Below are 12375 nucleotides of genomic sequence, written 5' to 3' on the forward strand. Positions count from 1 at the left end.
ACCACACCTGCGAGGGACACATTTATGAATAAAGGGATTTCAAACCTTTGAAAGAATAAGTTCTCTATTCGGTAGATGCTCCCTGCCAAGAACTGTACAGCAAGTTCTTCTGCAGCGTGTCATCCTCGACAGGCGAGCCCCACTGAAGGGAGGTCCTGTTCCCCCAGACGCCGGCCCCTGCTGGGAAAGGAGGCCCCTGCAGTCTGTCCTCGGCAGTCGCCTCAAGTCTTTGGCGGTGCTGCTCTGCCTCGGCCAACCCTGAATAAGTTACAGCAAGTTCACACGAGCAGCTGCAGGGTCTCCTGTCTTGTTCCTGATGATCTCAAGGTCCTCGCAGTCCTCATAATCTGGTTCTTCCTGAAATGCCCACGTGTCCGCGGGGAGCTGGGTTAGCTTGTGGACAGGGAACCAGTGGACGGAGGTGTCGTTAAATATGTCCATGTACTGGGAAGTCTGAGGAAACTCCTGCTCCTCCAGTCCTTTTAAAATCTGAACAGAAAAATTGAGAATAAACTCGACGGTCACAGTAAACCCCATTCTGCCATGTCCACCCACATGTCCCAGAGGGACAGAGCTCCCACTGACAGAACTAGGTTCCCACACCCTTCCCACCCTGCCCCTTCGTCCACACATACCTTTGCGACATAGACATAATCCTTCTGCAGGATCTTTGTCAACAACCTAGAAATAGAATTTTAAAAGCATGAATAGGCAGTATGAATGGTCTGATCCAACTTAAGAGAAACAAAGACAAGGTGATTTAAATATAGCAAAAATTGTGACAACTGGGGATGTAGAATAGGTCTTCAGTGACTGTCCCAGTGACCGCACCCATGTCATCAAGGAGAGATGACAGAGCAGACACCCAGGAAACGTGCAACGGAAATGGCATGTAGAAATCCATGCCTTTTCCCCATCAAAGAAACCTGTCTATCGTAAGGGAAGGGAGGATCCATCCTAAGAGAAGAAAGAAGTACTGGCAAAAAGAACTCGAACTTGCTTCACAGCCTGACTCGGCTGACACCTCTAGCCCTTTGTCCAGGTTCCTGGGCAAGAGCATTTCCAATGGCCAGTGGGGAACATGTCCCTCTTGGCGTCCCTCTGCGGGACGGTGCACCTCGGGGCCTGACGGAGTCTGTCCTCAGGCTCACCTTTCCTCCAGGCCTCGGAAACTGTTGCCGATGATGACCACCTTGGAAAGGGCGTCGGCGGACCAGTTGCTCCACAGGAGGTTGTTGTAGAGGGCCGTCCCGCAGTGGGGCATGTAGAAGATGGTGGGCTGGCCACGGACACTCCGTCTGCCTTCCTGTGGGCAGACGCACAGCTGTGCACACGCTCCTTATAACGGGGGGGGGGGGGGGGGGGGGCTTGTAATCGGGAGGGTTCTCACCACACACAAAAAATAAAAGTGTAATTACGTGAAACGATGGTTAATCTTCTTGTGATAGTCATTTTGCAGTATACATGTATCGCACCTTAAACTTATAAAATGCTGTGTATCAATTATATAACAGCTCGGGAAAATGAGCTGAGAGGAAAGCAAACTGAAGTATGAATGTTTGGAAAACACTAGATTCCATTGTGGAATGGTTACATTAGTAATGCACATGAAAGCTATAAAAGGATACGGGACAAATAGGAGATCTTGATGTCTGGAAAGAACATGTTTACTTAACAAATGTGTGTCCCACTAGCAGAAAGCCCTGGGTCAACGAGAGGGCCTCTAGGGCCATGTGAGCATAACTGGAGGGGTGGCAGTGGTTACTACCCCCGTTCACTGGGTCTGGTGGTCCTCCGTATTTCCAGTGTCACCTCCTGCGGGTCCCATCACAGCTGAGCCCCTTTCACGTGCTCCTTCTGGAAAACTATTGCTCCCCAGCCACACCCCCTGGCAGGGAGCACGGGGCCCTGTGGCCGCTGTCTGGTCCTGCTATCTTGGGCCTCTCCCCCTCCACCCTTCTTGCACCCCCCCCCATTAGGACAAGCTGGCAGTGGCCCCTGAACAGCCAGCCCTGCACAGCCTGGTACAACCTGTCCTGGCCGTCTAGCAAACTCCCAGTCGATCTTCAAACCCCAGCTCAGACCAGGAAACCTTCGTCCACCCACCCACCCCCAAACACAATGCTTTCCTTCCCGGAAGCCTCAGTCCCTAGCATGTGGCTCTGCCTCACTGATCGATTCATTTACTTGTTCACAGGCCAGGACAGGGACAGGCTGCCGTTCATCTTGGTCTCCCCCAAGCTCACTGCAAGCGCAGAGCAGGCACTCAGAGACGAAGAACTGAATTAAATGGCAGTTTTAGAAGCTTGCCAACATAGATAAGCAAATGATTCCCTTGTCTCAGCTGCACCTAATTTTCATGTTTCATAATAAGCTATACAATGGTGGTTTTCCAGAACAGAGGAATCAAATGATTATTTTATAATTCCCGAGACAACACAAAACTCAATTCAGGGCTATCTGCCTATACTGGCTTCAGTCTTCCGCTTGTGAAATTATTTTCTTTTCTCCAGGTCTCACGAACTTTCAAATTCCCATTCTTATCGGGGATGCAGGGGTGGACAGAGAACTCATGCACACCTCACAGCCAGGTGCTGAGTGTAACAGCTGCAGCTGCAGGGAGGGGGCTGTTCTGTCCCCTTTGCCTCCCCTGGAACAGGGTAAACTCCAACCAGAGAGCCCTCATCTGAGGCCCCAAGCTTGTGTGCACTTTCAATATTTTAATACCAACAGTAAATACCGACTTAGCATAATTTCTGGACACAGACTCCTAAATACCTTGTAAAGCTAACAGACATGTTCTGCTTCATGCCATTTGTGTGATTTACTTTTTTTTTTTTTTTTTTTTTTTTCTGAAGTTGGAAATGGGGAGGCAGTCAGACAGACTCCCGTATACGCCCAACCAGGATCCACCCGGCATGCCCACCAGGGGGCGATGCTCTGCCCATCTGGGGCTTTGCTCTGTTGCAACCAGAGCCATTCTAGCGCCTGAGGCAGAGGCCATAGAGCCATCCCCAGCGCCCAGGCCAACTTTACTCCAATGGAGCCTTGGCTGTGGGAGGAAAAGAGAGAGACAGAGAGGAAGGAGAGGGGGAGGGGTGGAGAAGCAGATGGGCACCTCTCCTGTGTGCCCCGGCCGGGAATTGAACCCGGGACTCCTGCACGCCAGGCCGACGCTCTACCACTGAGCCAACCGGCCAGGGCTACTTTCTTTTTTTTGATGGGCACAACAGTCCAAACTGCTGGTAGCTGACTGGCCCACACCCCGGCACTGGGAAGCCACTGTGGTGGGAAGGACGGACTGCTGTTTCAGAGGAACCCGACACTCATGGGACAGAGCTGGGGCTCCGCTGCTCAGCACCCCACCGCTCTCCCTGCTCCCCTCCTAAACCACTCACCTCGTTTTCACTGAGGACAGACACCCCAAGGGTATTAAGGACTGCAATTTCGAGTTGGCTAAACAGAGGGTCATACACCCAGCAGTGATTTCTGGGAATCTGCAGGAGGGAAGGGGGAGTTAACTTCCACCCTAATGCCTGTGTGCACACCGTGAGCATGACCGAGGGAGGGGAGATATGGAGGGGTCCAAAAATGTACCTGGCACTTTTCCAGGAAGAGAAGCAAAAACGCTAGCTGGTTTCTAGCTATGACACAGGTGGCAAAGTTCCCGATGCCGTAACACACACACTTCCAACTGCAGGTCCCCGTGGCCAGGGTCTCTCCCGAGATGGAGCCAGGGGCCGCGTGTGACTCATCTAATGATGAGTAGAGGTGCAGTTTTCCAATGGCTTCCAAAAGAGTCCCTTCAGGGGCATTCAGCTGTTCCAGATGTTTCCTAAGACAGCTGTTGATGGTTTCTGAAAGACCAGGCCCCCAATACAGTCAGAGGGCATGCTGTGACCCTGTGAACCAAGTCACATAGGAGAAGCCCGCGGAACCAGGGAGAAAGGGGGCAGGGTGGAAACCGCTCCAGTCCTCAGAGAGGGACTGCTGGCTCCCCGCCCACACAGGCCTGGGACCACAGCTTTGTCCACCGACAGGCTGTCCGGGCCTCTGCACCCCACGGCCCACAACCTCAGAGCAAGTTTCAGAAAGAAAATAGCTTTTGCCTGACCAGGCGGTGGAGCAGTGGATAGAGCATCAGATTGGAATGCAGAGGGCTCAGGTTCGAGACCCCGAGGTCACCAGCTTGAGTGTGGGCTCATCTGGTTTGAGCAAAGCTCACCAGCTTGGACTCAAGGTCGCTGGCTCGAGCACGGGGTTACTCGGTCTGCTGTAGCCCCCTGGTCAAGGCACATATGAGAAAGCAATCAATGAACTACTAAAGTGCCACAACGAAAAACTGATGATTGATGCTTCTCATCTCTCTGCATTCCTGTCTGTCCCTATCTATCCCTCTCTGAGTCTCGTTCTGTCTCTGTAAAAAAAAAAAAAGAAGAAGAAATAGCTTTCATTTATGGACACAGTTTCCATCTAAAACTTGAATGTAAACTCATTCTAGTTCAATAGGAATTCCCCAGTAAGCACAAGTTATGCTCTGAAATTTTGACTATTTTTAAAAATTAAAAATTATAACAAAGAACAGAGGAGCAAACTCTCAACAGCACACTACAAATTGCTGGGAGTAGGAATATTTAATGTATAACAAGTTAAAAAAATAAAATGGTAGGCTGGGACTTCTAGAGTCCAACAAAAAATACTCTCTTTAAATCATCTCATATAGAGATAGGTTCTCGCCTCTCCTTTTATTGTACTAGCACTGAGTTTAGTTGCACAAACCTGTGAGCAAAGCAAAACTAAATGTAAAAAACTGTATGTTCCTACAAGAAGATGCCAATTTTCACTTACCAGCAATGACATCCTTAAATAAGAGCCCAGCCAGAAAAGGTTGCATGAAAAACGGGCTCTTCTGGTCCTCGCTGGTAAAAGAACTGGGAAAAGCTTTTTGGAAAACAGCGATAGACCATCCATGGATATCTAGTTGGTCACTGCCTTTCACTGAACAATTTCATTCCTGGGACTCTACCCTGAGACGACTGTCCTAAACTTGATGAAAGCTTTATGCATAAAGGCGCTCCTTGCAAATTTACGATAACTAAAAAAGCAAAGAAAACAAACTAAATGTCCCTCAATAGAAATTATAACCTCTATAAGTCCACTCCATGTATTAATATTTACATTCCTGCACATACTATTTAGGAAGAGATTATAACTGCATGGGGAGAGAAAGAGTCTACACTGTAATCTCCAGGGAACAGTGGGGGACAGATATAAATTCCAACAACGATAACGCCAGCTAACCCTCACTGCCTCCTGTGTGGCAGGCGAGCACCGTCCTACGCACTAAGCAGCCTTGTTTAATACTCAAAATTGCACGACAGGGTACGTATTATCATCTCCATTTTACACATAAGCAAGCTGAGAGTCAGAGTTAGGTAAGAGCCAAAACCACACAGGTGCAAGGGGGAGTCGGCTCAGAATCCAGATGTACACGCTCTTCGAAGCAAAGTCTCATCAGTGAGGTTGGGATTCCTTTCTCTGCCCATATTTGGGCCCTCCCTCACCTTCCACCCTCAGCCTTAGTGAGGGGGTACTCACCTAGTGCTGAACTCCAGAACTCAGAAACAAGCAGGTCCTCCCTGTTGAAAAAAATGGCGTGGTCATCTCCCAACCTTCTCTATTAGCTGCCCTAATAGAGATCCTCCTTCTGTCCATAATCTGGATGTGGGGAGCATGATGGAGTGCCCCAGATGCAGAGCCCACCCTCAGTGACAGGAGGATGCATGGTGAACATGGGCAGAGCCAGAGCAGGTCCTGCTGGGGCTCAGAGAGGGCAGTAGTGAGGGCTTCCTGGAAGAGGCCCCCAATTCCCGGGGACAGGTCTGGGTCTGTTCTGTATCCCTGGTCCACAACAGAATTAGCAGAGAGGTGCAGCTTCATAAGCAGTTGTTAAATGCACAGATTTAACCTGTGCTTTAGTGTCTGCACCCCTGAAATGGGGATTAGAATCAGACCCATCACAAAGGGTTACAGGACCAATTGACGGGTTTACACTCTGCAGTGCCTCAAGCACAGCAGGTACTCAGTCAATGCCCTTTGTTACAAATAATTTCAAGGTGAAAGTAAAAGAAGAGACAAATCAAGTGTCAACTGGTTTCCACAAACCCAGAGCTAAATATAGTCAATAGGGAATTAAAATTAACTCAATTCTCCAATCAAAAGACTCATAATGGCGGAAGGAAGGGAGGAAGGGAGGAAGGGAGGAAGGGAGGAAGGGAGGAAGGAAGGAACCTGCTACATGCTCCCTACAAGAGACTCACTTCTTCTGCCTGACCTGTGGTGGTGCAGTGGATAAAGCGTTGACCTGGAACACTGAGGTCGCCGGTTCAAAACCCTGGGTTTGCCTGGTCAAGGCACATATGGGAGTTGATGCTTCCTGCTCCTCCCCCTGTTCTCTCTCTCTCTCTCTCTCTCTCTCTCTCCCTCTCTCTCTAATAAAAATGAATAAATAAAATCTAAAAAAAAATGTAAAAAAAAATAAAGAGACTCATTCTGATTTAAAAACACAAAGAGACTGAAAATGGATGGATGGAAAAGATGTTCCATGCAAATGGAAACCAAAAGAAAGCTGTAACAGCTATACTTGTACCAGACAAAATAGACTTTAAAACAAAGAGAGCCCAAAATTTATGAGATGCAGCAAAAGCAGCTCTAACAGAAGTATGAAGTGATAAATGCCTACCTCAAGAACAACCTAATTTTGCATCTAGAAATAGATCTAGATCTATTTATCTTTATCTCTGAAAACATAAAATTGACAAACCTTTAGGAAACTCACCATGCAAAAAAAAAAAAGAGAGAGAGGCCTGAAATGAATAAAATCGATAATGAAAGAAAAGCTATCACAGCATACCACAGAAATAAATAGTATCATAAGAGACAACAACTATATGCCAACAAACTATAAGAAATGGACAAATTCTTAGAGCACACAACCTTCCTGGACTGAATCAAAAGTTACTAGATTGATCAAGAGTAAGAGACTTGAAACAGTAATCAACAACCTTGCAACAAACAAAAGTCCAGGACCAGACTGCTTCCATGGTGAATTCTATCAAGTATTTAAAGAAGATTTAATACTTATAACTTCTCAAATTTTTCCAAAGAACTGAAGAAGAGGGAATGATTCCTAGCTTATTTTATGAGACCAGTATTATTCTGATATCAAAATTGGGCAAGGTCATCTCACACACACATACACACACACACACACACACACACACACACACACACACACACACACACGATATTACATGTTCATAGACTGGAAGAATTAACATTGTTAAAATGTCCATATTACGGCCCTGGCCGGTTGGCTCAGCGGTAGAGCGTCGGCCTAGCGTGCGGAGGACCCGGGTTCGATTCCCGGCCAGGGCACATAGGAGAAGCGCCCATTTGCTTCTCCACCCCTCCGCCGCGCTTTCCTCTCTGTCTCTCTCTTCCCCTCCCGCAGCCAAGGCTCCATTGGAGCAAAGATGGCCCGGGCGCTGGGCATGGCTCTGTGGCCTCTGCCTCAGGCGCTAGAGTGGCTCTGGTCGCAATATGGCGACGCCCAGGATGGGCAGAGCATCGCCCCCTGGGGGGCAGAGCACCGCCCCTGGTGGGCATGCCGGGTGGATCCCGGTCGGGCGCATGCGGGAGTCTGTCTGACTGTCTCTCCCGGTTTCCAGCTTCAGAAAAATGAAAAAAAAAATTAAAAAAAAAAAGAAAAAAAAAAATGTCCATATTACGTAAAGCAATCTACAGATTCAAGGTAATATCTATCAAAATTCCAATGGCATTTTTCACAGAAATAGAATAATCCTCAAATTTGTATGGAACGAAGACAGACAATAAAAAGACAAAGCAATTCTGAGAATAAGGTACAAGGCCAAAGGTACCACATTTCCTGATTTGAAACTATACTATAGAGCTACAGCAATCAAATCAGTATTGTATTGGCCCTGGCCGGTTGGCTCAGTGGTAGAGCATTGGTCCGGCATGTGGAAGTCCTGGGTTCGATTCCCAGCCAGGACACACAGAAGAAGCGCCCATCTGCTTCTCCACTCTTCCCCCTCTCCTTCCTCTCCCTCTCTTCCCCTCCCGCAGCCAAGCCTCCATTGGAACAAGGCTGGCCCAGGCATTGAATATGGCTCCATGGCCTCCACCTCAGGCGCTAGAATGGCTCCAGCCAAAACAGAGCAATGCCCCAGATGGGCAGAGCACCGCCCCCTGCTGGGCATGCCGGGAAGATTTTGGTCAGGCACATGCGAGAGTCTGTCTGACTGCTTCCTCGCTTCTAACTTCGGAAAAAAAAAATCAGTATGGTACTGGCAGAAAAACAGACACACAGACCAATGGAACAAAATTGAGAGCCCAGAAATAAACCCACACACATATGAGCAACTAATTTATGACAAAGGAGCCAAAAATATACAATAAAGAAAGTCTTTTCAATAAATGGTGATGATAAAACTGTACAGCTATATGCAAAAGAATAAAACTAGGCTACTATCTTACACCATACACAAAAATTAACTCAGAATGGACTAAAGGTTTTAATATAAGACCTGAAATAAAATACATAAAAGAAAACATAGGCTCTAGTTTCTGGACATTGGTCTCAATGGTGTTTCTATGTATTTAACTCCAAAGGCAAGGGAAGTAAAAGAAAAAATAAATAAATGGGACTACATTAAACCAAAAAGCTTCTGAACAGCAAAAGAAACCATCAACAAAATAAAAAGGCAACCAATGAATGGGAGACAATATTTGCAAATGATACTTCTGGTAAGGTGTTAATATCCAAAATATATAAAGAATTAATTAAATTCAGCAACAAAAATACAAACAATTTAAAAATAGGCAGAGGATCTGAACAGACATTTTTCTTTTTTTTCTTTTTTTTTTTTTTTTTTTACAGAGACAGAGAAAGAGTCAGAGAGAGGGATAGACAGGAACTGAGAGAGATGAAAAGCATCAATCATCAGTTTTTCGTTGTGGTATTTTAGTTGTTCATTGATTGCTTTCTCATACGTGCCTTGACTGGGGGGCTACAGCAGACCGAGTAACCCCTTGCTCAAGCCAGTGACCTTGGGTCCAAGCTGGTGAGCTTAGCTCAAACCAGATGAGCCTGCACTCAAGCTGGAGACCTTGGGGTCTTGAACCTGGGTCCTCCGCATCCCAGTCCGATGCTCTATCCACTGTGCCACCGCCTGGTCAGGCTGAACAGACATTTTTCTAAGGAAGACATACAACAGGTACATGAAAAGATGCTCAACATCACTAGATATTAGAGAAATGCAAATCAAAACCACAATAAGATGAACTCACACCTGTTAGAATGGCTATTATCAAAAAAAGACAAGAAATAACTAGTGTCAGTCAACAAGGACGTGGAGAAAAGGGAACCCATGTGCACTGTTGGTGGGAACGTAAATTGGTGCAGTAACAAAGTACAACAGTATGGAGGTTTGACAAAAAATTAAAAATAGATCCAGCAATCCCACTTCTGGATATTTATCCAAAGGAAGCAAAAGAACTCATTCAAAAAGATTCTGCACTCTCATGTCCCCTGCAGCATTACTCACAATGGCTAAGATAGGAAAACAACTCACGTCTTTCGCTGGAAAAACGGATTGAGATGTGGCACGCACGCATGCACGCATACACACACACACACACACACATGCATACTATTCAGCCATAAAAAAAGAATAAAATCTTGCCGTTTGTGACAATATGGATGGACTTTAAGGGCATCATGCTAAGTGGAATGAGTCATACAGAGAAAGACATACTGTATGATTTCACTTATATGTGGAATATAAAACACAAATACAAGAAAACTGAGTTCAGAGACACAGAGAACAGAATGGTGGTCTCCAGAGGCAGGGGGATAGGGTGAGGTGAAATGGGTGAGTGGGAGGTCAAAAGGTACAAACTTCCAGTTATAAAATAAATGTCATGAAGTTACAGCATGGTGACTATTGTTAATAATACTGTACTGCATAGTTGAAAGCTGATAAGAGAAAAGATCTTAAAAGTTTTCATCACAAGAAAGAAAAATAGTTAAAAAAAAAAAAAAAAGAAGGCCCTGGCTGGTTGGCTCAGTGGTAGAGCGTCGGCCTGGCATGTAGAAGTCCCAGGTTCGATTCCTGGCCAGGGCACACAGGAGAAGCGCCCATCTGCTTCTCCACCCCTTCCCCTCTCCTTCCTCTCTGTCTCTCTCTTCCCCTCCCGAAGCCAAGGCTCCATTGGAGTAAAGTTGGCCCGAGCGCTGGCCTCTGCCCCAGGCGCTAGAGTGGCTCTGGTCGCGGCAGAGCGTCGCCCCCTGGTGGGCAGAGCGTCGCCCCATGGTGGGCGTGCTGGGTGGATCCCGGTCGGGCGCATGCGGGAGTCTGTCTGACTGTATCTCCCCGTTTCTACATTCAGAAAAGAAAAAAAAAAAAGAAAGAAAAGAAAAAGAACTGGATTTGAACTGACAAGCCATTAAGCCACTGTTCAGGGGCTCAGAGAACAGACAGAACTGAAAAAAACATCTTCCCAGAGACTTCCCTCATGGTCCTCACAGAGGGTATGAGAGAGCTCGAATGTAGAGCGAGTGCTTTGGAAACTGGTGGTGTATGCACAGGAGAACAGCAAGTAAAGTGCTGGACTCCTCCTCTCCATCAGGGCAGTGGGGAATGCACTATCCTTGGGGCGCAGGTAGAAGTAGCGAGCTCCTGGAGGATATGGAAGAAGACAAAGAGGAGTAACACGTCAAGTTTTACTCAAAGTGCCTTAAGAGTTTTCCAAACCCCTAGCACATACTCATTCACTTTGGCATTTTCGGATCCTAGCAACAGTCAACGCTGCTTTTTTTTTCTCAGATGCAGTAACTGGGCAGCCCACCTCTTTCTACTTAGCTGTAACCTCTGAGTCACCACCGCCTCTTGAACCTAATTCTAGGGGAAGGGAGCACATAAATTAATCAAATTATTTTTTGTTATGATGATCCCTCAGCAGTTATCTGAAGAGGTGCTAACAGAAACTATTTATTGAGTCCTTAAAGGACCACAAACAAAAAAGGCAATGATACAAAATAACAAAAGTAGGTAACATTTACTGAGTGTTTCCTCTGTGTTAGGCACTACTCTTAACTGCTGTCTAAGCAGGGGTTCCCAAACTGCAGCCCCCTGAGGCCATATATCCGGCCCTCGCAGCACTTCTGGAAGGGGCACCTCTTTCATTGGTGGTCAGTGAGAGGAGCACACTGACCATCTCATTAGCCAAAAGCAGGCCCATAGTTCCCATTGAAATACTAGTCAGTTTGTTGATTTAAATTTACTTGTTCTTTATTTTAAATATTGTATTTGTTCCCGTTTTGTTTTTTTTTTTACTTTAAAATAAGATATGTGCAGTGTGCACAGGGATTTGTTCATAGTTTTTTTTATAGTCCGGCCCTCCAATGGCCTGAGGGACAGTGAACTGGCCCCCAGTGTAAAAAGTTTGGGGACCCCTGGTCTAAGGTATACAGCAAGGCATGGAAGGATGGGGAATGGGATGAACCAGAATAACGGGCAGCTTTGAAACACAGGTTTTTCGAGTCACAAAGACATGGATTTGAAGTTTGGTTCCATATATTATCTACGTTTAAGACTCGACGCCACCAGGCTCCGAGCGTGGCTAATATGTTCCAACTGATCAAGTGTGGAGAATGCTTAAGCCAACGCCAGGCACAGAGCAACTCGTGTTGCGTCCCAGGTGTTAGCAATGTCAATAATAACACTGGGGTAACAGAAACACCAAACACTGGAACTGCGTTTATAACGCGCAGTGTGGAGGCTCTGTTCGAAACAGTTTACATTTACTAATTCACTGAATCCTCAAAACAAGCCCATACAGGTACTCTTTTCGTGCCCACCTCACAGATGAGAAAACTGAGGCACAGAGATAACGTAACTTGCCCAAGGTCGGGCATCTGTCATTGCAGTAAGAGGAACGACAACCTTTATTGAGCGCTTACTACAATCTAGTCTGTAACTAGCTATCTACCTCCATTAAACCCTCACAATAACCAGAGGGTCTGCACATACTCCCACTTTTTAGATGGCGAGACCCGGGCTCGGAGATTCCCACGGGCGTGAAATTTCGGACTCGGGGCCAGCCTGGCACTCACCCTGCCTCCCGGATGCGACGAAGCACGACTTCGCCATCCACCTCGGGCTCTGCCTCAGGATCCCGAGCCGCCGCGACTGCCCCCGGCCGCGGACGACGAGCCGCAGGGCGCCTTTTCCGCGGAGCCACAGCCTGCCAGGACCCCAGCGCCGCCGCCATCGATTTATGACGTCACGA

At 47.0% G+C, this 12375-nt stretch overlaps 1 protein-coding gene across 1 annotated transcript; it reads right to left on the reverse strand.

Annotated features, from left to right (window-relative positions):
* Positions 1-46: 46 nt before the first annotated feature.
* SRRD (SRR1 domain containing) lies at positions 47-12365 on the reverse strand. The gene is made up of 7 exons (XM_066370637.1): positions 12200-12365; positions 5599-5639; positions 3598-3857; positions 3399-3497; positions 1152-1306; positions 636-681; positions 47-489 (listed from the first exon to the last, which is right to left on the reverse strand). Exons 1-7 carry the CDS (start codon positions 12355-12357, stop codon positions 268-270), a joined length of 981 nt encoding a protein of 326 aa, XP_066226734.1. The 5' UTR covers positions 12358-12365; the 3' UTR covers positions 47-267.
* Between the last annotated feature and the right edge of the window lie 10 nt (positions 12366-12375).

The sequence above is a fragment of the Saccopteryx leptura genome, chromosome 2 (genome assembly GCF_036850995.1).
Source record: "Saccopteryx leptura isolate mSacLep1 chromosome 2, mSacLep1_pri_phased_curated, whole genome shotgun sequence".
Lineage (NCBI taxonomy): Eukaryota > Metazoa > Chordata > Mammalia > Chiroptera > Emballonuridae > Saccopteryx > Saccopteryx leptura.